The 24784-nt window shown below is 55.4% G+C and overlaps 2 protein-coding genes across 2 annotated transcripts; one reads left to right on the top strand and one right to left on the bottom strand.

Moving 5' to 3' along the window:
* The first annotated feature begins 1830 nt into the window (after window positions 1–1830).
* On the top strand, window positions 1831–23707 carry ACSF2 (acyl-CoA synthetase family member 2). The gene is made up of 16 exons (XM_045836864.1): window positions 1831–1998; window positions 11443–11638; window positions 11998–12126; window positions 12349–12402; window positions 12803–12921; window positions 13059–13224; window positions 13796–13891; window positions 14029–14186; window positions 14478–14569; window positions 14841–14917; window positions 20514–20621; window positions 21813–21964; window positions 22775–22916; window positions 23004–23114; window positions 23255–23323; window positions 23554–23707. The coding sequence occupies exons 1-16, from the start codon at window positions 1871–1873 to the stop codon at window positions 23602–23604; spliced, it is 1848 nt and encodes a 615-aa protein (XP_045692820.1). The 5' UTR covers window positions 1831–1870; the 3' UTR covers window positions 23605–23707.
* On the bottom strand, window positions 14931–19426 carry CHAD (chondroadherin). Its single transcript, XM_045836865.1, has 4 exons — window positions 18298–19426; window positions 16292–16455; window positions 15879–16024; window positions 14931–15546 (listed from the first exon to the last, which is right to left on the bottom strand). Exons 1-3 carry the CDS (start codon window positions 19075–19077, stop codon window positions 15883–15885), a joined length of 1086 nt encoding a protein of 361 aa, XP_045692821.1. The 5' UTR covers window positions 19078–19426; the 3' UTR covers window positions 14931–15546; window positions 15879–15882.
* Window positions 23708–24784: the final 1077 nt, after the last annotated feature.

Here is a 24784-nt window from a genome sequence, read left to right as displayed (position 1 = left end):
GAGGATGGCGGAAGAAACTAACAGTCACTGAAAACTGGCCGAGTCCACTGGCACCGTACCCCAACCCTCTGCACGAGGCTGACACCATTGCCCCTGTCTTGAAGACGACAACGAAGGCTGGCGAGGCTCCACGATGTCCCCAAAGCCACAGAGTGAGGCTCGGCAGAGCCTTGGCCTGTGCTTCCCATGCTCACTTTGGCCTGGGGCGAGTCACTGAACCTCTCTCAATCTCAGTTTCTTCACCCGTTAAAGCACATACAAATTCCAAGGCATGCCTGTTCCTTGTAGGGTGATTGTGTGGGCCAGAAAAAACATCCTTGAAGCGTCTGACTTGTGGGAAGTATCCTGAAACCAACGGCTGTGATTCCACGCATGTGAGTCTGGGAAGGCAGAACAAATCCAGTATGTGGAGAGGATGAACTCAGCCCCCTCGTTCCCCAAGAATGGCCCTCAAACTAGCAAGGTAAGTGGAAGGGCCTCCAAGATCAGTACCCACCCCTCACTTCACAGGCCCAGAGAGGGGCCACGAATTACCCAGGGTCACCCAGCAAGCCAGTGGCAGGACGTGCTAGGCAGGTTGATACCCCGGACTTGGGGCACTCACCCTCGCCCCACGTGCCTGGGCTGGGCTGTCAGATGCAGTGAGTTGGTCTCACCAGGACGGTGCAGGCTTACAAGCGGAGCTCCTCATGATTGCTCTGCTCCCCTGTCTCCCTCTCAGCTCCCTCCCCACACAATGTGAAGTCTGGACTCTCCCGACTCTCCCGGAGAGCCTGGGCCCCAGCGGGGCTGGAGGTTCCTCCCAGAGTCATAAAGGTAAGCAGCATAGCCTCCTTCCCATTTGAGTCAAAGTTCCCCGATAACAGCTGAAGTCTTCTCAGGCCAGACCCCACACTGAGCTGTCACTTCTGTCTGGCCCAGCTTTTGTCACCACCTCTGGGTCACGAAAAAGGAGGTCACCCTGCCAGGCCTTTCTCCTATTGCTCTCCCTCACCCTTCTGGAGAAAGGGTCAAGGCTGGAGACAGACAGTGTGGGCCTGGTGCACGTGCTACTCTGGTGTCCCAGTGCCACCTTTGCCAGCCAGGACCAGAGATGGGCAGTCACCTCTCCATCCTGCAGCCACACCTCAGCTCGGAGGACCATGAAGGGGGTCTGGAGTTAGAGTGAGCTTGCTTTGCATTCACACCTGCGGCAGCTCAGAGACTGAGCGGTGGGCAGGGGAGAGACAGTGAAGCAAAGGTTGCAGTGTGCCTTGAGGCCACCTACCTGCCTGTGCAGGTGGGAAGATAAGGCAGAGGCCCAGGAAGAGGGATGGCAGGCGGCCCTATGGGAGATAGGCTGGCCTCCCATCTGAAACTCAAGTGGGGCCTCTGCCGCTGTCCCAGCGCCCTCCCATCCCCACCCCTTCTCTGCTCTCTGATTCAGCTGGCAGGCCCTAGGAGCCCAGTCCTGGGGGCGGGGTGGAAGTTGGTGGGGGAGGTGACAGCACGTGACCCGCTCGCTAAACTGGTCACGGTCTCAGGAAGGGGTGTTTCACCACCGCCCCGCATTCACGCTCTACTGGCTTCCCTGTACAGAAGTCAACAAGATCCTGAGCCTCAAAACCCAGGTCCCTGGAGTCTGGGAGGGGAGCCTGCCTTGGGCTGCAGCCAGGGGCTCTCGAATCCAGAGAGAAATCAGGGCAATCCTTCGAGGGTGGGAGGGGGAGGACCGCGGTCCGTGGTCCGCAAACAAAGGTGGCGAGACTCGGAGCCGATTTCTCCCCGCCACGCCCCGCCACGCCCCTATTCGCCCGCGTGCTCCGCGCTGGCCACCCCCCTTGGCTGTCTTTAAAAGTTTTCTTCGGCCGGGACACTGGCGTAGTGAGCCATGGCTGTCTGCGTCGGGATGCTGCGCGTCTGGTGGCTGTGCGCCGGTCCCCGCGGGGTGCTAGCAACGCGCACCGTCCTCTCTCGGGGTTGGCAGGAAGCAAGGTTTCGGGGCGTCCGTCCCCTCAGGTACGGAGACCGAGGAAGAGAGGGGTCTGGCCAGTCTCCGGGAGTGGGGGGTCGGGGTGGTTCCTGCAGGACTTCGTTGGGGGCCGATCCCACTCTGGCTGGGAGTCCTGCAGCTGCTGCACCTCTGGGTGGCCCTCGGGGGAGCAGGTACGCTGCACCTAGCACATAGGCAACAGGAAATAGTGGTCCAATTGTTGCAGATTGGGACTTGGCTGGTGGCCGGCAAGCCACCGGCTGGCCGCTGCCTACCCTTCACTGATTCCGGGTTCTGGTGCGGGACTCGAGATTCTTAGGTTCTTGGGCTGGCAGAGCGCCAGGAGCATGGATGGGCCTTTAGCAGTCTACCTTGAGGGAGAAGGGCAGGGGCAAGGCCTCGGCTCTGTCCCCAGGGCACTGCTCCTGAGGTGGACCCCCTTCAGGGATAAACTTGCCGATTTTCACCGGGGTCCTGCCCATCCCAGGGCACTAAACTCAGCAGTCTCCCCTCTCCTCATTACCGACTGACATACACTGCTTTTGAGCCGTGCAACTTACTGGGCCTATTTTCCTTTGTCTTCGGTGTGAAGGGTTGGGTGGGGGCTCGAAGGTGGAGGATGCTCATAAGTAACAATAAGTCACGCTGCCTGCCCGTCAGATTGCTCCTGGGAAAGAGTGTTGCTTAAGCAGAGCTGGGCTTCCCCGGATGCATTCAGTGGTGGTGGTGTTTGCCTTCAGCACCTGGGAAACATGGGCACCACTGAATCTGTCCTGCCACTCAGCTGTGCCAGGTACTAAGCCTGGGGTCAGGACACAGTTTTGGACACCAGATCTCAGAGTGTGGGCCTGGGCATGGAAAAGGGAGGAGAAGCCCAAAGAAGCTTCTTATCTGAGAGAGCTGGTTGGCTTAAAAAAATAATAATAATTGGGTGGTGGAGGTTGGAGGGAGGTACAAACTCCTCTTTTGGCTAAAATTCCAAGATCACAATGTTTTGACCTTGCTTTGAGGTCACTCTGCCTAATTTTCTGGGGAAACCCAGACTCGAGCCTGGTCCGTAGGTGAGATTCTGGCGCAGAGAGCGGGGCTATCTCCCAGCTGGTCCCTCCCGACTCCCAGGGCCTCTCTAGGCCAGCTCAACCACTGTGCTTCCCTGTCCCCTCCAGGCCCCACCGCTGGACCCCTGCCTGCCCTCTTATACTGAGATGGCTCTAAGGACTGTTACCCCCCCAAAGTGTACACGTTCCGTGATGCTAAATTAGGCCATCTCTGGATACCTGGCAACATTTCTGACCTTTGACTTTTTGTGAGTATGAACCAAACAGGTCACCCTCTTACGATTGGCTTGCCATTTCTGGGCAAAGGCACCAGGCCTCAGAGAAATTCCGTATCATAAAAAAAAGGAACAAACAAACTCTATTTGTCTAGAGAGAGAAGATTTTGAAATCTTTTGGCCTAATTCCTCACCAACCCTTCCCCTCCCACTTCCCCATTCAGAAACCCTCAGGAATATCAATCATTCAACAGACATTCTTAAAGCTTGTGCCAAAGCCCCTGGTGGGTGCTGCAGCCGTGGACGCCATGGGACCCAGCCCTCCAGGGACTTGCAGTCTAGCAGGCAAAAACATCAATCCAGCTGACCGTGACTCAGTGGTCCAAGTCAAGCGGTGTGCATATTCCTGGACCTCTGTCCTTTGCTCTTCCTGATCTGGTCCCCTACAGCCCAATTTCTTGCTACCTAATACCTAAGCCTGTTATTTATCAGATTTCCAGTTTTGCCTGTTAGAAGAGATCAAGGCTCCTCTTGAGTTACAGCCCTGGCACTCCGCCTATTTGCCGTATAACCTTGGCTCATAACCTAAGTAAGCATGGTGAGCTTGACACTAATGCTACTTGTATTGACAAAGGTGTGTTCTTCTCAGTCTTTCCATTGGGTGGGCCCTGCGAACCTTCCAATGATGTCTGGGTAGGGATTCCAACCGATTTGAAAGTAGGAGGGGATCCCCCTCTCGGTGGCCTCTTTCTTGCACCTGCTTCTCTCTCCTGGCCAGTTGCCGAGATGGTAGTCTCTGCCTAGCCACAAGTCTAGTCCTTGGATCTTCTGGACACTCCTCTCTCGATCAAAGTCAGGGCTGTCCAGAGCCCTTTTCCCCAGAATGAAATAAGAAGCTGTCCATTGCTCTCCAGATCTCCTGAACCACCAGCGACTTCCCCTTGTCACCATATCATCCCCTTCCCCAGGGAGGCCCCGACTCTGGGGCTTCAGAGGGTCTTGGAGGGAGCAATCCAACACTGATTCCTTGATGGACTGGGGGTGAACAGGCTTCTCCTCCCAATCTCTAATGGGGGCCTTGTTGCATCCATCTAGGGCAGCGATTTCCAGCCAGTGTGCTGCACGAATTTTTGAAAGATGCAATACCTGACTATTCAGTGAGGAGCACTGACCCCTTTTCTCCCTTAGATCGTCAAATGAAAAAAATGACAGCAGCCGATACAACAATAGCTGTCCAGTGGGAAGGAATCAAAATTATACCTATTTTCCGTCAGATCGGCAAAAAAGATTTTTGGGAGGGATGCCGCAGAATCTCAGTAATTAGTGTATGTGTGCTGGGGGATGAAAAGGGTTGAAAAGCGCTCATCGAGGGGGTTGGGAGCACGTGGAGCTGGGAAAGTCGGAGGGAGCGGTGACTCCGGCCTCTCAGGATCCGGCGTGGTGCCGACGGTTGGGGCAGAGAGTAAGCGGCCTTCCCGGGCTCCCTGCCAAGGGGATGGCTGTAATTAGAGGGACCATTATCAGAAACTACGCAATGCTACCCCTACGTGAGGGGATTGTATTAAGCCAGGAAGTGTTTTGGATGGGAACCATAGTAATTACACAAGGTTGACTCTTCTCATCATTCCCCAAAGATGATTGACAAGTGATTTGGTAATGACATCCTTGTGCAAGGGATAGGGATAATGGTGTCCCTTATACAAGGGGGCCCTCCACTCTAAATGAAACAATAGAAAATGAACTATAAGCTTAGCCATTGCCGTCTGTGAATGGTACACATTGGTTTTAGTTATCCTCTCCTGCCTTGCACCAAGTAGGTGTACAATCTACTGTGGAGGGAGCGGTGGTGGATACAAACTTGTTTTCACCGAGTTCTTTGCCTTAAAAGGCATCTGTGGGGAAGTCTGTAGACTCGCTGACTTAAGGCAGAAAGGGTGCTGCTACACCATGGGTGTCAATCAAAGCAGGAGAGAATCTGATTTGTAGAAATAGGCTTAGGGGAGGTGTCCTCGGGAGGCCTGCACCCGTCAGCAAGAGGACTGTCCTGAGTTTGAAGTACGAAGCCTACAGACTTGTATGGAACCTTGCTTACGCTTGAACTCTTGAATCTGGGTATGAAGCCCTCCTCAGCTCCCCAAGGTTATTTTATCTACTCAATCTACAGACAGAAACTCTAGAGCCAGACAGATCCGGGTTCAAATGAACTGCTTTCTAGCTGGTCGCTTTGTCACTGAAGTTCACCTTGACTTGTCCAATGTGTTCTGTTGCAGTGAGGATATAATGAGGTTATGTAAGAAAATTCTTAACCCACAGCCCGGTGTCAAGGAGAGCTTTAGCTCAATGCAGTGATGAATTATTGCACAGATGCCACTTGGAAAACAATGGCCCCACACATTCCTGTGGTGACCTCAAGGCCCACAGTTCAACAGCCTCGTCAGGAGGGGAGGAGGGACTGGCCCAACGGCCCAAACCCAGGTAGAGCTGCCCTCAGTGTGTTGATAGGAAAGCCCGTGCTTCTGCTGAGTGTTAGGATTAAGGGTTACTTTCTTCTTTTTCCTGATTCTTGCTGCACAAACCAAAAACCCTGGACGTCATTTCACTCGTTGCCAGCAATCCATCTTGCCAGCTGCCCTCCCTTACTAAATAAACAAGTCATGTTTGTAGCTGACAAAGTGTATTTTTCGAACCTGGTTGGCATGCGTGTGTTTCTCGGCTTGGAGTTGGATGACCGCAAGCACATGTCCTACCACTTCTAATTCAGTATGGCTTAGGCAAGTCACTCCACTTTTCTGGGCCTCAGGGTCTTTGGAAAACAGGCCACTTAGACGAGAAGCACTCTACAGTTCTGTAGACGTTCTCTGATTCCTAAGGAGACAGGACTTTGAACCTGACCTCTGAACCCAAGAGGGCTGTGGTTGAAGCATACAACATTCATACTTAGGTGAAGTGTTTCTCTGTGATTCTCCCTCACCCTCTGGCAGCGATTGCTGGTACCTGCCATTTATCAAGGGGTTTGACCCTAGAAAGCTAAGATCCAGACCTTGTATGTAGCTTAGTGATCCCACCAGGGGGCAAGTACCCTGAACAAGTCCCTCCTCCCGACTCTTGTGTGTTTTTCCTGGGGGTCCCATCCAAGTGGCCCAAGGGAAAAACCTGCAGCATGAATGCCTCCTGATCCCAAGTATTTCAGGCTTTTGAAAATGTCCTCTGTCTTCTTGAGTCTACTGGACTCAATAATTGTCTGCGTGCTTTCTCTACACACACGCAAGCACACGTAAACCAGCGATTTCGTTCCGGTTCCTAAAAATGGAAGCTTCCATCAATGCAGAGTACCTTGCTCAAACCTTATTGAAACTCTTACCTCTTGGGAGTTCTTTGTGTTTTGTGTCCTTTGCAGGCTGTAGACTCCTTCAGGGAGGCTATGTTAGACTGGTGGAAAGGTATGGGGGTTTATAGTATCATTACATACAGTAAAACATACAAATCTTACATGTACAATTCGGCGAACTTTAACAAACATATGCACCCATTGGTCAACACTCCAAGATACAGAACTTGTCCACCACTCCAAAACAGTGCCATTCAATAGAACTATAATGTGAGCCACATACATAACTTAAAGATTTCTAGCAGCCATATTTTAAAAGTAGTAAGAAGTAGGTGACATTAATTTTAATGATATATTTTCTTTAACTTAGTGTAGCCAACGTATCATTTCAACAGGTAATCAACGTTGTAAAAATTGCTAGTGAGATATTTTACATTCTTTTTCTTTTTCCCATGAAACCTTTGAACACCTACAGGACACCTCAATTCAGACTAGTATTCCAGAGCCACGTGTGATGAGTGGCTACCGTGTATGATAGAGACCACACCTCTAGGAATTTCTCTCATGCCCCTTTCCAGTCAATTGCCTTCCCCAACCGGAGGCTATCACTATTCATTTATTTATAATCTCCACAGGTTAATTTTCACCTATTCTCAAATTTTAGAGCATACACTCTTGTGCCTGACCTCTTTTGCACAGAAACCACGGGATGCTTTGGGAAGGAGCAATGACCCTGGCAAACATTCACAAAAGCATGGGTTATACACTAAACAACTTAGCTTTCTTCTATGACTGTGGGGAGATGGACATGGTCTCATCTGCCCAATATGTCACCTCTTGCCCGTGGCAGTAAACAGGCAAGCGGAGCAGTGGGGGCCCCAGAATAGGTCTTGCAAATGTGCCAAGGGGCCGTCCCAGCCGGGAGCGTTGGGATAGTGTGACTTTCATGCCTGCTGGACTGGGCAGGCCAGTTATATAGCTTGGAGTCCCCGATACTATATACTCTAAGAACTTGTTTAAATTCAACCTTTTATTTGAAGATAATGAACATTCACATGCAGTTGTAAGAAATAATAGAAACAGATCCCATGTAGCCGTTATCTAGTTTCCCCTAATAGTAACATCTTGCAAAATTGGAGCACAGAATTACAAGGGCCCTGGCTGGTGCGGCTCAGGTGATGAGGCAATGAGACTGCAGACTGAAGAGGCAACCACACATCGATGTTTCTCTCCCTCTCTTTCTCCTTCCCTTTCTCGCTCTCTAAAAATAAATCAATTTAAATCTTTTTTAAAAGTTTTTAAACTTTTCCCCAAACGCCTTCCCCAAATCTTTAAAAGTTTTTTTTTTTTTAAGATTTTATTTATTTGCCCTGGCTGGCGTAGCTCAGTGGATTGAGCTCAGGCTGCGAACCAAAGCATCGCAGGTTCGATTCCCAGTCAGGGCACATGCCTAGGTTGCAGGCCACAGCCCCCAGCAACCGCACATTGATGTTTCTCTCTCTCTCTCTTTCTCCCTCCCTTCCCTCTCTAAAAATAAATAAATAAATAAAGACTTAAATAAATAAATAACCCCTTTTAAAAAACATTTTATTATTTTTTAGAGAGAGGGAAAGGGAAGGAGAGAAACCTCCATATGTGGGAGATATATGCATCAATCAGTTGCCTCTCACACGCACCCACCTACAACCTGGCCCGCAACCCAGGCATGTGCCCTGACTGGGAATCGAACCCAGCACTCAATCCACTGAGCCATGCCAGCCAGGGGTATGTGTGGTTTATTGGACTTAGCATAATGTCCTTCAGGTTTCATCCATGTTGTCACAAATGGAGTTTAGCTAGTCCCCCACCCCCCGCAAGCTGGGTTAAAGTAAGAGAGGGAATTTATTACCTATTGGCAGTGGAAAGTCCAGAGGTAGCTAGACAGCTGTCTAGGAATTCAACTGCCTCAAGATTAAGTTGGCCACTGTGACTTCCTGTTTCTGTCTCCCACTGTCTCTCCTTCCCTCTCCCTGGTTTTCCTTGCGTTGGCTTTCTTCTTAAGCAGGTTCCCTCCTCATGGTTGCTCTTGCAACCATCACTTCCACAAACCCAAAGAAAAGAGCGTTTCTGCTTCCCAGTGAGCAGACATGAGTGTCCTTATTGACCTAGCATGCACAAAGCAGGAGGTTTTGGCTAGAAATAAGATAAAGCTTTATTCACGGCTCATAGGGTTTGCAAACTGGAAACACAGCTAGGCGATACACGGAGTGTTCTAAAGAATGAAAAGCTAGTGGTCCCTGCAGTAAAGACTGAATTCTTGAGAAGAACCAGTCCTGTATTCTAAGCCTCTGGATTGTTCCAAAATGGTAATCTTCTGGATATCCAGTGGGCAGACGAACATTCTTTAGTCCTTCAGGGGGTAACCAGAGGATTATCAGTAGGGTATCTATATAAAACTTTAAGTTCCTGGGCTAGTTAAAGCAAGAATAGAATCATTTTGCCCTGACCGGTATGGCTCAGTTGGTTGGGCATTGTCCCGCAAAGCCAAAGGTCACCGGTTTGATTCCCGGTCAGGCCACATGCCTGGGTTGCAGGTTTGATCCCCGCTTGGGGCCACGTACAAGAGGCAACCGATTGATGTTTCTCTCCCTCTCTTTCTCCCTCCCTTCCCCTCTCTCTAAGGAATAAAATAAAAATTAATAAATAAAACATTTTTTAAAAAGAATAGAATCATTTTCTCACGCCTCCACCACTTGATTTCAGTAATTCAGCAGCTTGACTGAAGTGACTCCATTTTCTGTCTTCACTTTACTCCTCATCCTCTACAGGATGCCTGTGAGGTAGGGATTTGGGGGGCACAGTCTCTCTGGAGGGGTGTCATGGTGACCCCTGGAAACCACCTCAGCAGTTCTTTAGGTTTGTCAACCTGTGGACAGCTGTGGGTGCGGACTCACAGGATCTTAAAGCCCCGCAAGTCTTGGCTATTTTCTGCTCACACACCCACAGGAGCCACCTGGCTCAGCTGGCTCGCCGCAACCCTTTGAAAGAGATGGTCCGGGTACTAGATAACATTCCCTTGAGAATAACCACTGATTCGGTCCCCGAACTTTATAGGTAGGGAAGCTGAGGCTTAGGGAGGATAAACCCTGTGTCTTATTTTGGATTCCCCCGAGAAGAAGGACTTGGATGCAGACGGCTTGTCCGTGATCCTAGGAAACAGGAGGAGCCGGAGGAGGAGAGAGGGAGGGGAGCCAGCATCAGCTGTGTTATCGAGGTCCTCACCCCAGGCAACCATGGTTTTGCTCCCCAGGACCTCTGGGAAGGCCCGGCAGCCCCCCAGAACTGTTCAGCTACAGAAAGGGAGTCTTGAGGAAGTCCCTGAACAGACAAACCCCCAAGGAACTGTCCCAGCAGCCAAAACCACAGAGATGCACTGAGGAGACGTGACACAGGACACCAAAGGTGTCTGTGACAGTCACTCACCCAGCCAGCAGCACAGCTGGGATGAGACCTCAGGCCTCCGACACCAGCCCGGTGCCTGCTTACTGCCTGCAGAGCTTCGGCGGGGCCCCACTGGGCGACTCACCCTCACCCCCAGCTCCCCCAGCTCCCCCAGCTCCAGTTCCGGAGTCAAGGCAGGGCCCCCTCCTCATCGGTGGCATCATGACCTGCCCTCCTGTGAGATGGCAGGGTTTCCTCTGCTCCCTCTCCCGCTGGCCGGCACACCTTATTTTCCCCAGAAATTGTCCTCCACAAACCATAAACCATGGTTTAGCAGCTGCAGAATTGAATCATCAGGTTTGGCCCTCAGGGCCCACACCACCCAGTGGTGGCCCGGAGGTGGCCGAGGAGACCGGAACCTGGAGCGTGCCCTCTCTGGTGGGACCCGAACCCTGCTGCATGCTCCATAAGCCCAACCAGGAGCCCAGCACCTGCCACCCAGGGTGAGCAAGTGAGCACACACAGTCCTCAGCACACGGTGCCTGGACTTCTGGAGACGTTTTATGGTTTTGTCTCTTTAATAATTACCGTATTTTTCAGACCAGAAGATGCACCTAGGTTTTAGAGGAGGAAAATAGGGGGAAAAATTTTTTAAGCAAAACATGGGGTAATATATTTAATAACATAAATAATATTTCACCAATGTAAATGTAAAGATATATTTGGACTATAAGGCGCATCCCCCCTTTCCCTCCCAAACTTGGGGGCGTGCGTCTTATAGCCCCAAAATACGGTAATACACTTAGCTGTTGTAGTACAGTCCTGGAGTTACAGAATAACTGAATTGGTTGAGCTAGCACTTCCTACACCTGCCCTGCCCTGACACCACGGTTTCCCATTGTTAACGTCTTGCAGCGGCATGTGTTACAGGTAGTGCAACATCGTTGACCCGTTACTATGGACTACAGTCCCTAGTTTACATTAAGGGTTGGTCCATGTGCTGGCCTCACCTACGCTGAGGCCAGGGGTGACAAATGCCCAGGGGCTTTTTTCATCAGGAGGATGTGGTTCCAGGACGAGGCCGTTGTTCTAGCGCCTCTCAGCCAACCTGTCTGTTGGGCCAAAGCCGCGTGATTTGCCTCGGTCTCCTTTCCTAGTGTGTTTGCACCAAGGCTCCAGGCGGCTGGCACTGAGTGGGAACTGCAGAGTGGGCTGGGGAAAAGAGCCTTTTCTCTGGTTACGGACACCAAGTCAGATTCCGGTTTGGATCTCCCAATGGTGAAGCTTCCCCTAAGTTCAATGGTGATGGTTCCTGGGGATGGATGGGGTGGGTCCAACAGTTTCAGCCGTGACCCCTAAGGATCTACCTCCCAGCCGGGTGTGCCAGGCCATTGATGCGGGGGGAGGCCTGGCCCGGGGCAGTGGAGTCCATGGCGCCTGTCCCCACAGTTCCAGAGAGGTGGCCCACACTGCCACCCTGCCCATCGGAGGCCTTAGCTACGTCCGGGGCTGCACCGAATCCCGTCTGATCGACAAGACCGTGGGACAGTGCCTGGCTGCCACAGCACAGAGGTTCCCAAACCAAGAGGCCTTGGTTGTCCTCCATGAGGACATCAGGTTGACCTTTGCCCAGCTCAAGGAAGAGGTAGGTCCTGACCTTGAACCCTTCAAGTGGACAGGTGCTAGTCCCCAGGCTTCTCTGGCTGAGGGGAGCCACAAGGGCAGCACCTGACCGTGGGGCAGGGTGCTGGGGATGCCTGGGAACCTCAGGGGACGTCCAGAGATGGGGGCAGGGCTGAGGCAGAGGCTGCCCAGGGGCCTCCTGCATCAGTCACTCCTGGGGCACTTCTTAACTCTGCATATCCTATGCCCCACTCCTGTTCCACTGAGGCCTTGTATCCAGGCGGTTCCGATGTGACCGCCTGGGCCAAGGGCTGAAGTGGGCATCATGGCCCCTTTCTGCTTGCCCACCCCTCACCCCTGTGCCCTGTCTGTTTCCACCAGGTGGACAAAGCTGCCTCTGGGCTCCTGAGTATCGGCCTTTGCAAGGGTGACCGGCTGGGCATGTGGGGACCGAACTCCTATGCCTGGGTGCTAATGCAGCTGGCCACCGCTCAGGCAGGCATCATTCTGGTGAGGAGGGGCTGGCCTGGCACAGCTGGGTATGCAGGGGGGCATTAGGAGGGCATCGTTCAAAGGAAGCCTGCTGGCCCCTTGGCCTCAGAACCAAACCAGTGCTTGGACGGGTGTTTGGGTCGCTTTCTTCTGCCTCCTCTGTCTACACCATGTTTCCTGAGGGCTACGGGGGCAATGAGAGGGACAGGGTCTGCCCAGGACACTGATGTACCCTTGCAGGTGTCTGTGAACCCAGCCTACAAGGCCATGGAGCTGGAGTATGTCCTCAGGAAGGTAGGGTCTGTCCCTGATCTGGAGCGGGGGGCTTTCGGTTGTCACAGTGGGCCGATGGGGTGGGGAGGGCACACACAGCCGGGCCATACCCACAGTCTGTCCGTCCTCGGGCTGTGAGTGGGCGGTAGGAGGAGGTAGTTGGGCAGACGCAAAGCTGGCGTGTGTTGGGGGTGGCGGCACATGCATGTGTCACGGCGGCGGAACGTGAATGAGTCAGTGTGGGTGTGTTAGAGGCATGTGTGTGTTGTGTGTTGGGGTAGTGGTGCGTGTGTGCCGGCGTTCAGTCCACTGAGCCACACCAGCCAGGGCCAGAGAGAGCAACTTTCAGTGTGGACTCCACCATATCCCCGGTGTGGGGCGTTCTGCTGACTGCGGGGGTTGGGGGGCTCCCGTTCCACAGGTGGGCTGCAAAGCCCTCGTGTTCCCCAAGCAATTCAAGACCCAGCAATTCTACAACATCCTGAAGCAGATCTGTCCCGAGTTGGAGAAGGCCCAGCCAGGGGCCTTGAAGTGTCAGAGGTGGGGATGTCGCTGGTTGGGAAGGGTACATTATGTGGCATCCTGGCCCCCTCCACCGCTACCCACCCCCAGGGAGGAGGCTGGTGTCTCCGTGCCCCCTCCCTCGGTCCGTGACTCATCACCCTCCCTACCCCCAGGCTTCCAGACCTGACCACACTCATCTCAGTGGACACCCCTCTGCCAGGGACCCTGTTCCTGGAGGATGTGGTGGCAGCCGGAAACACAGAGCAGCATCTGGCCCAGCTCCGGCACACCGAGCAGTTCCTGTCCTGCTATGACCCTATCAACATCCAGTTTACCTCAGTAAGGCAGAGGTGTTCGTGACCCAAGCCCAGGCTGGCGTGCTGACCCCTGCCTACCCCTGTGACTCTTGCCCGTGAATGAGGACACGACGGGTGAGGTCAGAGTGCAGGTGCCTCTCCTGGGCCTGGCTGTAGCCATTCTCTCTGCCCTGGAAAACATCAGCAACCGGTGTCCTCGTCACATGCCCCCTTCCCCTGACCGTCTTGTCCCCAGCACAGGGGCAGATGCACTGTGCCACTACAGGTCAGAGCTGGTGCAGCCTGCTCCCTCATTTAGCAGATGAGGAAACGGAGGCTCAGAAGGGGCATCTTCTCGTGAGCCACAGAGTCCTCTGAGCCACTTGATAAGACCTTATCTGCCACATTTCCGATCTCATCACCCGGCGCCGTGCGTTCCCGCGGTAAAGCTTTGAGAACGCCTACTGAATGAATGCGTGGGTCTGGGGCGGCAGCCCCAGTCTCCCGACTCTCGGCCCCGCAGTCCCGTGCCATCCACGCAGTGGCCCCGGGGGGGGGGCGGGGTGAGGGAGGCGGGGAGAAAGAGGCCGAGTGTTCTCTGTTTGTCTTGTCAGGGGACCACAGGCAGCCCCAAGGGGGCCACCCTTTCCCACCACAACATCGTCAACAACTCCAACTTTATGGGCAAGCGCTTGAAACTATACCTGAAGGTGAGGGGGTTGCTGGCTAAGACTTACTGGCGCCCTGCATGGGTGGGGCCCCGCTGGGCTCTCCCTGCCGGCCAAAGGAACCAGCTTCTGGAGCTTCCGGCTGCAGGACAAGCCTAGCCTCCTGCCTCCCTCTCCAGACACCAGAGGAGCCAAGGATTATCCTGCCCGCCCCCCTGTACCACTGCATGGGCTCTGTGGGGGGCACAGTGGTGAGCGTGCTACACGGCGTCCCCATAGTCCTGCCTTCTCCGGTTTTTAATGGCAAGCAGACGCTGGAGGCCATCAGCAGAGAGAGGTGGGCATCAGTGGGGAGCCACCTGCCGGCTCATGAGACCCTCCTCTTCCTCCTCCCTCCTGGGACCTGATCCCGCTCCACACGTCTCCTCCCCCTGGTCAGGAGAAATGGAGACAGGGTAGCGGGGGACCCCAGGAGAGCACCAGTTCCTTTTTCCAAAGAACGTCTCCTGCCCTTTTCCCACAGTTGCAGCCTCGGCCCTTCCTACAGGTTCAAGGTGGGGTGGGTGAGAAGAGGGAGACCCATTTGACTCCCAAACCTGACTTTGACATGCCACCCCTCCTTACACAGGGGCACCTTCCTGTACGGCACCCCCACAATGTACTCGGACATTCTGAACCAGCCCGACTTCTCCAGCTACGACGTCTCAGCCATGAGAGCAGGTGGGGTGGGGCCAAGCGTGGCCAGGCCAGGACTGGCCTGAGTGAGCCCGATATACACCCAGTCCTTTATGTAGGGGGCAAGAAGGTCACTGTAGGAACGTGGATGGGAGGGAGGCAAACTCCCAGCAACCCTGGACACAAGCTCAAGTGCAGGAACAGGTCCTGGGCCAGGGAAGACAGGGAATGTTCTTCCCTAGAAAGACCTGCAGGCGAAGGGGGCTCACTGGGCCTGGAGAGGCGGGGAACTGTGTCAGCCCTCTCTCTGATTCAGGTGTCATTGCTGGGTCCCCTGTACCCCCAGACCTGATGAAAGACATCATAAACAAGCTGAACGCAAAGGACCTGGTGGTGAGTGAGGGCAGGGGTGGAGGTGGGGACGGGAGGCAGGCCGGCCTGGGATGAGAACACGTGTACAGGAGTGAGGATGAGCCCGGGCCGGTCTCCAGAGTAGACCCTCTCGGCCCACCTTCCTTCCAGAAAGTGGACGTGAGAAAATGCAGCCTGGCCTCATCTGCATCTGTAGAGTCATGGAGATAGTGAACAACGGGGAGTAAATATTACACATACACAAATTTATACTTACAGGAACCTGGGGAAGACATGCAGCATGGGGGATGTTTGGCAAAGCACCAGTATCCTGCTAGAGCACTCTGGCAGGAAGGGGGTGGCAGAGTTGGAGTATGGGCTTACGGCCCTTCCTGGAAACAAGGGGCAGGGCAAGGATCTGATGTTTGTTTCCAAACGGAAGGGTCAGGGGAGCAGACGGAAGGATGGCCATCCTGATGACCACTCAGTTCCGGTTCTGAAGGACTTGGGGGTCTCGGCGCAGCTTCTTTGAGAGGAACCATGATGGAGGGGCCAGGTGTGACGGAGCCCTCGCTGTCACGTGGAGATGGTGGAGCTGGGTCCCTGCTGGAGTCCCAAATCCCCCGGCCAGGACATGTCTAGGTGTGGACAGCTCTGTGCATCAGCAGAGGCTGTGGAAGAAGGTGGGGTCAGAGGTGGGGAGGTCAGTAGTTTCTCCAACAGAAGGCAGACACCAGCCACCGGGACCGGCTGGATCAGGACCTGGGGTGAAGCGAGGATCGCTGCCAGGGCTCCAATGACCCGGACGATGTTGGAGAGAGTGGCGGGAGCCCTGGGCGGTGTCATTTCCCCCTTTAGAAGGGGGCCCCAGTCTTCCCCTCTTCTTCCTGTGAAACTGGAGGGTCTGCATGGCATCCTGTGGGGAGGGAGCACCCTGGGGCGCCCTCCTCACTTGCCAGAATCTCCACACAGGGGAACGAGGACCCGCCTGCCCTGCTCCCACCTGTTTAATGGCGGCTGGCTTTCTTGGACCTCTTAGTGGGAAACTTGCAGCTGCGGAAGGCGTCCGTGTCACGGATATGCTGGCCCCTGAACTTGGTGGGCGAGGCACAGGTGGCATCCGGGCGGGAAGTCTTAGCTTCCAGCCACCTGGAGAGACAGAGAGAAGCCGGGGCTGGGGAAGAGATATGGCAGTGATGGGGGAAGGGACACGGCTGCTGCGGGGCCGGGACTGACTTGGCTTCGGGGCTCTGGGAACCGTCATCTACATTTTACAAATGTAGGAACTCGCAGAGCCCCGCACCTGTCAGATAGCAGATGCGGGACAGATGCCCAGGACAGCTTAGCTCGGGGCCAGTGCATCTCCACTGCATCACAGGAGGGCGGGTTCTGGGGACGGCATGGGGGTGCGCTCACCTCCGGAGGCCCCGGAGCTGGCAGGTACACTTCCAGGGGTTGTTGGTGAGAGTGAGGGTCTCCAGGCTGTCAAAGGGGAAGTTGGAAGGCAGCTGGTTCAGGCGGTTGTTCTCCAGATGGACATTTTTCAGTGTGGTCACACCCAGGAAGGCACCGTCGGAGAACTGGGGAGTAAGGTGGGCATGAGTGAGCACCCTAGGCCCGGCGTCCAGCCCCTCCCAGCTCGTGGCCCCAGAGGGGCAGGGTCCTTCTCTGGACACGAGCAGTAACACCTTGAGGAGTGTCACAATGTGACTAAGTCGTCTCTGATGATTTGATCCACACAACCACGTTGCTGAGATAGCTGGTGGTGTTCCCAACATGCAGATGGGGGAGGAAGCTAAGTCCCTTGCCCAAGGTCACAAGAGGGAGTACACAGTAGCCGCGGGGCCACACCCAGCTCCTCTGCCCCTGGCACCACACTTTCTGCACAAACACTGCCACTGGGGATGCGGCCAGGGTTTGGCCCCAGTGGCCCAAGCTGGCACACGGTGAGGCTGGTCAGTGTTTGGTGGGACGGGCAGTGGGCCCAGGCTCCCCACAGCCCCGAGGCTCTGGAACTTCCCCCAGCTCTGTCCTCACTGCTCCCTCACCGCCTGCCAGAAGCTATTTGTGGAGCCTCCTTGCAGGAGTCTCTGGCCGGGTTGGACAGCGCCAGAGGAAACCTCCTATTGGTGCCCACATCTTGGCCCAGGCGCCGCAGACCCTGCCTGGCCTCCCCTGTCCCTGATCAGTCCCTGTTGCCCCAGCTCTGCTGCATCCAGGAGGGCTGCTCTGGCTCGGGGGGTGGGGGGGCCCAGGGTACTCTGACTTCAGCTGGGGAGCAGCCAGGCTATGGAAGGACAGCTCCATCCATGTAGACAAAAGTTGGCTGCCTACAAGGTATGATTCTGTCTTCGTCTCCATGCCTGTGGCCAGGGAGGGGTGTGAAGTCCTCTGATAACCGGACTGTTCTGACAACCGTCTCCCCCACCTTGCCCCAGTGCCTGCCCAAAACTCCTGGCCGAAACCCTTGTGCCAGAGCAAATTTTCCAGCTCCAAGAAGAGATTCCACCCAAACCCAAGGCAGCACCACCTGGCCAGGTGCTGAGTACCACAGGAGAGGAAGGATTCAATGAGGCTGCAGCCAGGAGATGGGTCTGGGGACTGGAGTGGGCCAAGGGCTGTCAGTAGTCTGGGGGACAGTGAGGCACATTTAGTCTTCCCTAGAGGGAGACACCTGGGGACCTGTGCCAAAGGTTGACAATGTTCTGTGGTTCTTGCCTTTGCCCTTCACGGAGTTCTTGGGTGCCATGCCTGCAGTCTGGGGAGGCTCTGGTCCCCGGTCCCCACTCAGTTGAAATGCACCCAGAATGCAGTGGAATATGTGTGTGGAGGGGTGGGGGGGGTGGCGGGTGGAATCCACCAGGGCCTCTAGGGGGCATGGAGGAGGTCTTCCTCTGGTATTTACCCCCCCCACACTCCCCAGCCCCCCCACCCCACCCCTCAGCACACATGCACACCCCCCTCCAGGAACAGGGTCTCTTTGTGGGCCTGATCTGCGGCTCCTCTGGAAGTCTCCTCAATAAACAAACCTCCCTTTATGGGGTGGTAGGTTTACTGGAGACGGGGGAAAAACAGCAGAGGAGGGGCAGAAGGCCCAACAGGAAGAAGTGGCTGCTGCCCACAGCGGGGGGTTTGGGAGAATCGGACGTACCTCCTAGGGACCGTCGGTGGGGCCAGAGCAGCTCCAGCTCCACTTATAAGTAGAAATGCTAGGAGGGCATCGGTAAAGACCGGGGACGGGGGCAGCAGGGCAGGGTGGAAACGTGACAAGATAAGGGACAGAGCACCTCACCTTGGAGACGGCCAGAGGGACAGAGGCGATTTTAGGGGAGAGGGAGTGGTACCCAGCTGTGGCCCTGGGCTCCTGGGCCTCTAGCCAGAGAAGACAGAGACAGGGCAGAGCTCCGCAGCCAGGACCTCACCTTCTCCAGGTTGGTGTTGTCCAGCCAGAGGGTCTCCAGGTACCTGCCGAAGGACTGGAAGGCATTGTCGGGAATGGTCTTCAGGGGGTTGTGGGAGAGCTTCAGCTCCTCCACCACCCGCAGCTTGCTCAGCGCGGCCGAGGGGTAGCTGGACAGCTGGTTCTTGTCCAGGTAGAACTTGGCGAGGTTCTCCACGTCATCTAGGGCCCCCGGCTGCAGGGAGCTGAGCGCGTTTTCCGACAGGTAGAGCCAGCGCAGGTCCTTGGCACCCTGGAAGGCGCCTGCCCGCAGCTCTCGGATCTTGTTGTTGTTCAGCTGCAGGATGAAGAGGTTGACCAGCGGGGACAGCAGCCCCCGGGGCAGCTCGGTCACCTTGTTGTGGTCCAGGTAGAGGTAGGTGAGCTCGGTCAGGTCGTCGAAGGCGCCAGCGCGCAGCACACGGATGTCGTTGTGGGACAGGTACAGGTAGATGAGCTGCTTGAGGCCACGGAAGGCGCCAGCGCTCACCTCGCGGATCTGGCAGTGCTGCAGGTGCAGCGACACCAGGTTGGGCATGCCCCGAAACGAGTTTGCAGCCAGCACAGGGAAGTTGTTGCGCTGCAGGTTGAGCAGTTTGGTCTTCTCTGACACCTTGGGGATCTTCTGCAGTCCCACCTTGTCGCAGATGACGTGCTGCAGGTCGCCGTGGCAGTGGCAGTTCTGGGGGCAGGCGGCCAGCGCCGGCAGCAGGCCGGCCAGGAGCCCGAGGCTGAGCAGGAGGATAGGGCAGGCGGTGGCCATGGCCGGACGCCTGGGGCCGGGCTGGGGGCAGCGGCGGCGACGACAGCGGGACACGGGCAGCGGGAAGTCCTTGGCGCTCGGGTCTCTCGCCCTATTTATACGGTGGCCCTGACCGCAACTGACAGCGGGAGCCAGCTCCTACGTGGAGCATCGAGGCCACCGGGCTCAACTCCCTCCCGCCGGGTGATGCGCCCCCGCCCTCCACTGGGAGGGGGCGGGGCCCCTCCCTCAGCTGGCAACCCCGCGGGGCTGGGACCGCGGCACTCAACCTCATCCCCTGCTCTCAGTCCCTGCTTCTTTTCAGACCTCCTAGCTCCTTTCCCCATGCCTTGGGGTGGGGGACTGTGGGGGTGGCTTAGAGCCCAGTGATTGCACGGGGGCGGGAGGGGGGGGGTGGAGGCGGTCCGTGAATGTATTTGTTTGCTTAAGTTTGAGCCCACTTGCCGCGCTGCCCACCTCCTCCACCGCCCCCATACACACTGGGCCGGGTGCCCTGGACCCGGCGAAGGAGGAAGCAGGGTCGGACAGTCGGACGCGAGTCTCGCCGCGGTTGGCCAGCCGGCAGCGCTTTAATGGGGCTCTTGTGCGGCGCCGGCCAAGCGCGCGAGCCGCCCTGGCGTCGGGCTCCCCCTTCTGGCTAGACACGCCGCCAGCCCCAGGGAGATGGGAGCTCCTGCCCCACCCCTGGACTGGCCTCAGACTCCTCTCCACTAGCCTGAAGCTTGAGTTTCCCCTGCGACCACTCTCTCCTTTTTCCGTGGCTGAACACCAACCAGAAAAGCGTGTGTGCGTGTGTGTGCAGTGGTGGTGGGAGGGAGTGACCCACAGGACTCAAGAACACACCTGAAGGCCACAGGCAGGCAAGGAGTCAGGCAACTGAACAAATACAGTCTCACCCCCACCCCCTTTTAATCTCCTTAAAATATCCCATCCCCTCATTCCCATCCCCAGGGTGGTGGCCAGGGTGGCGCCAAGATGTACTTGGCAGAGGCTACACCTGGGCAGTGGCCACAGGACTGGGAGGACCGGCTGGTAAGGGAGCCCGGGGCCTGACTACAAGGAACCAGCCCTGGACAGCTCAGGTCCTGTGGGCAGCCCTGCCTCCACTGACCAGACCTCTGTGCCCACTTGCCAGCCACCGTGTCCGGATTCCTGGGGAAAGGGGAGGAGAGCAATCAGGGCCCCAGGGAAACACACTGAGAGGACCCTGGCGAGGAGAGAATGGCTTCCCTGCTGTCAGCTGCACATCTGGGGCTCCCGTTTGTTAACAGCTCGATGTCCCAGCACCTCTGCCTCTTGACCCCTGGCCTCTACCAGCTGTGCCTTGTTCCCCACCATTCACTTTCCCTTGAGTCCCTTCCAGCCCCTCGGGGTGGCTCATCCCATCCCTCTGCAGCCAGCCAGCTCCCTCCCAGCATTCTTTCTGAACCCTCTAGATTGGTTACGGAACCACAGAGAACAGCCCTGTGACCTTCATGAGCTTTCCTGATGACCCCTTGGAGGAGAAGGCACACAGTGTGGGCAAAGTCATGCCTCACACAGAGGTGAGTCCCAGACCAGGACCCCAGACCCTACTCCCTGCAGAGAGCACTCCCTCTCCCCTGCAGCAGGGTCTTCCCCGGGCCTGGCCCCGGGCTCTCTGTGGGCTGAGGCCTGGGAGGAAGAGCTGGGCTGTGGCCGTGAGCAGCTGCCAGCTGAACTTCCCTGCTGCCTCCCTTCCTGTCTGAGGTGTGTTTTTGCCAAGCCCCACTGTCTGTCTCGGGGCAGCCAGGACGGCCTCGAAGAGGAGCCAAAGCACATAGATTTTTTTCCTACACAGCTCTCTCTCTCCCGTAGACCCCCTGCCCTCACTTCAGTGGAGTTCGTCTTTTCATTTGGTGTACACACTGGGTTTCCCAAGCTGCCTGTCCCGTTGGGTGTCCCTTGCACCTCCAGGCTGACCCACATCATCTCTCGCTCTCAAATCCCCAACTGTGACTCCCTTCCTGCTCTGACACTGGTGCTTTACGCCAGCCCATACCTGGTTTCCCTCGCCCCCTTGTGCCCTCGCGCCTGTGGGGTCACTGCCAGTGTGTCCATGCTGCGGCTTCCCCTCGAGCCACCGCCGTCCTGGTGCAGAGCTTTCCTTCCCTCCTCCCTGGAGCGAGTGTGCTGTGCTGTGCCATCCGACGGCCTCACTGCCCCTCTGTGGGGTGCCCACCTGGGAGGGAGACAGGGCCAGCGTAGTTCTCCCCATTGCACAGATGCAGACCCTGAGGCACACAGAGGCTAAGTCTTCCTTTCATGCTGGCTGTGGCTCATTTCTCCACTGGGCTTTCAGACTCTGCCTCTCTGCCACCTCTCCTGTCCACATGGCCCGGCCACACCACCCTCTTTGGCTTCTCTATTTGCTACTTAATGGGAAGTAAGAGAACGTTCCCTTTTCTTCTGCACAATTTATAATTTCTCAGCCTGCCCGGCCCTCCATAGGCCTTCTCCGCGGCAGCCCCTGTCCACTCTGTTTCTTCCACATGCCCTGTGCGGGCCTCGCCTATTCTTGCATGCCCAGCTCAGGGGTCTGGTGATGCATCCGCTCTGGCCTTTGTCTCCCTCCCTGGTTCGGGCTGGGCAGAAGGGCCAGAAGGGCTTCATTATTGGGGAGAGGAAAGGCAAAGCTCTCACCCATTCCTGACTAACCCCACTCCATCCTGAAATGAGAGTGTGGGAGACCCCAGCCTGAAGCTGCCCTGTCCCAGGCCAAGATCGTGAACATGAAGACGGGGGCCACAGCAGAGCTGAACACACCTGGAGAGCTGTGCATCCGAGGGTACTGCGTCATGCTGGGCTACTGGAACGATCCCCAGAAGACTGAGGAGGTGATTGGACTCGACAACTGGTATCGAACAGGGTGAGAGTGCAGGGCGGGGTGGTGGGTTTGGCTGCTGAGTAGGAGCCAAGAGTCCTGAGCCTGAGCTAAGAACACTAAATGAGAAGAGGGAGAATACGTGTGTCAGGATGGCCCTTCATATCCTGACTTCACCTGCACAGTGTGTGAAGTGGGGGTGGTTGAGGGTAGCACGTAGGGCCCCTGGAAGGATCCACGCGGCACCGGAGGGAGCGCCAGGACAGCGAGCTGCGGCAGTGTCAGCAAAATTGGGGCCCAGATTTAGTCGCTCGTGTGTTCACGCAACAAGTTCTCATGCACCCGTCATGTGCCAGCACACTTCTGGGCGCCGGCAGGCCAGGAGAAAGCAAGACAAGAAGGGTCCTACTCTTACTTCTCACATGTCTGGTGGAGCGAGACATATAAATAAGACAATTTCAGACATTGGTAAAATACCAATGAAGGAAAAAAAATAGGATCAGAAGGAAGAAAGTCCTACTAACAGGGAGGGGAACGTCTCTTAGTCTAGGTGGTCAGAGAAGGCCTCCGTCATGGGGAGATGTTCGACCTGAGACCTGAATGATGGAAAGGAATCCGACCAAGAAAAGCATGCGTACAGATATGTTGAGAGAGGGAATATGTAGGTGTTGGTTTGTGTTTGGCCTCTAAACTAGACTGTAAGTTCCAGGAAATGTCTTCTTCACGTTGGATCCTCCAGAGTCTAGGGCAGTGCAAGACACCTATTAGGTGCTCGATAAATGCGTGATGAACGAGTGAGCCAGCCAGCTGGCTGAGGCAGACAGGCGAGAGCCCGTTTCTGGCCTTTCCTTACAGAGACATTGCCACCATGGATGAGCAGGGCATATGCAAGATCGTGGGCCGCTCTAAGGACATGATCATCCGGGGCGGGGAGAACATCTACCCTGCAGAACTGGAGAGCTTCCTTCACACACACCCACAGGTGCAGGAAGTGCAGGTGAGGCACCCGGTCCAGGGGAGCCCCCGGGAGCAGGAAACACGGCTGGCGCTAGGGGTGTCTAATATCTGTCTGTGACTCTGGAAGGTGGTGGGAGTGAAGGACAACCGGATGGGGGAGGAGATCTGCGCCTGCATTCGGCTGAAGTCGGGGGAGGAGGCCACGCCAGAGGATATCAAGGCGTTCTGCAAAGGGAAGGTGGGAGCCTCCATGCACCCCGCCATGATGGTGCCCGGTTCTTCAACCCCTTCTCCCTGCCAACCGCTGAGCCCACTGTTCCCTTCCCCAACCCCCTGACCATCACCCAGCCTCATGTTCCACCTCCCCCTGGTCCACAGATCTCCCACTTCAAGATCCCCCGGTACGTCGTGTTCGTCACCGACTACCCCCTCACCATCTCGGGAAAGGTATGTGAGGGGAAGAAGACAGGGGCGGGGCAGGGCAGTCCCCCCTCTGCTTCCCTCAGCAGCAGGGAAGCGCCTGGCAGGATGATGACCAACCATTCAACTTAGTTTGCCCCAAAGTCTCCCTGGCTGTAGCCTAAGAAAATCCCCAGTCCCGGGCACATGCAGACAGTTGGTCTCCCTAGCTGGTAGAGGTCACAAGGCCGGCTCTCACTCCTTTCTCTTTCCTCCAGGTCCAGAAATTCAAGCTTCAAAAACAGATGGAACAGCATCTAAACCTGTGAATGAAGGGGAGGGGAGTCCCTCCCAGGCCCTGCCCGCCCTTTCCCCACACTCCCCTCCTCTGTCTTTGTGGTTTGACATAAAGAGCTTCTCTGTTTTCTTTGACTGATCTCTTGCTGGTGTGATCTCTTGGCAGCTACTATGGGAAGGAGAAGGGAAGAAGCCAGAGGGAAACGAGCACTTTCAAACTTATTCCTTATCAACGAGGGTGCTAAATTCTTTGGTGTGCGTTCTGTACTAATTTAATCCTCACTCCGTCCCTTGGGCATCGCATATTTTTAAAAACGATACTTACTTCTTTCTCACACTGTCACCAGATTAGTCCAGCAAGAAGTGTTCTTTTTTATAACAGCTTCATTGAGATATAATTCACGTACCATCCAAATCACACATTTAAAGTGTACCATTCTCCCTGGCTGAGTAGCTTAGTGGGTTGGAGCATTGTCCTGATGGGCCAAGGCTGTGGGTTTGATTCCCCAGTCAGGGCACATATAAGAATTAACCAATGATTGCATGGGTAGGTGTGGCAACAAGCTGGTGTTTCTCTGTCTGTCTGTCTTGATCTCTCCCCCTCTCTGTCTGTCTGTCTGTCTCTCTCCCTCTTCCTCTCTCTCTCTACAAATCAGTAAAACTCTGGCCCGGTAGCTCAGTGAGTTAGAGTGTCATCCTGAAGCGCCAAGGTTGTGGGTTCAATCCCAGTCAGGGCACACAAGCATCGACCAATGAATGCATAAATAAGTGGGACAACAAATTAATGTTTCTCTCCTTTCCTCTCTCTCTCTTAAATCAATACATAAATGTTTACAAATTGTAAAAATCAATTTTAAAAAGCTTACCCTTTCTTTAAAACAAATAAAATACACAATTAATTGACTTTTAGTATATTCACAGGTGTGCGCCACTATCGTCGCAGTTGATTTTAAACATTTTCATCTCCCTGAAAAGAAACTCCAAGGGGGGGAGGGGTGGGTGAAGGTGGAAAAGGGTATGGGGGGATAAATGGTGATGGGAAAAATCCTTCATATGTTTAAAAAAGAGAAACGCGCCCTGGCTGGCATAGCTCAGTGGATTGAGCGCGAACTACGAACCAAAGCATCGCAGGTTCGATTCCCAGTCAGGTACATGCCTGGGTTGCAGGCCATGGCCCCCAGCAACCACACATTGATGTTTCCCTCTCTCTCT

The sequence above is a fragment of the Phyllostomus hastatus genome, unplaced genomic scaffold (assembly GCF_019186645.2).
Source record: "Phyllostomus hastatus isolate PE091 unplaced genomic scaffold, TTU_PhHast_1.1 phas_contig_210, whole genome shotgun sequence".
In the NCBI taxonomy this organism is placed as follows: Eukaryota; Metazoa; Chordata; class Mammalia; order Chiroptera; family Phyllostomidae; genus Phyllostomus; species Phyllostomus hastatus.
The sequence above is the reverse complement of the archived record's forward strand: the minus strand, read 5'-3'. Positions and strand labels throughout refer to the sequence as shown.

What these genes read in the sequence shown, in the direction of transcription:
- ACSF2 (XM_045836864.1), top strand. Translation starts at nt 1,871, where the DNA reads ATGGCTGTCTGCGTCGGGATGCTGCGCGTCTGGTGGCTGTGCGCCGGT. An exon ending in GGGGCCTTGAAGTGTCAGAG is followed by an intron (nt 12,922 to 13,058) that starts GTGGGGATGTCG and finishes CCCTACCCCCAG; the next exon opens with GCTTCCAGACCTGACCACAC. An exon ending in CGTCTCAGCCATGAGAGCAG is followed by an intron (nt 14,570 to 14,840) that starts GTGGGGTGGGGC and finishes TCTCTGATTCAG; the next exon opens with GTGTCATTGCTGGGTCCCCT.
- CHAD (XM_045836865.1), bottom strand. Translation starts at nt 19,077, where the DNA reads ATGGCCACCGCCTGCCCTATCCTCCTGCTCAGCCTCGGGCTCCTGGCC. An exon ending in ACAACACCAACCTGGAGAAG is followed by an intron (nt 16,456 to 18,297) that starts GTGAGGTCCTGG and finishes CTTACTCCCCAG; the next exon opens with TTCTCCGACGGTGCCTTCCT. An exon ending in CAGCTCCGGGGCCTCCGGAG is followed by an intron (nt 16,025 to 16,291) that starts GTGAGCGCACCC and finishes CTGTCTCTCCAG; the next exon opens with GTGGCTGGAAGCTAAGACTT.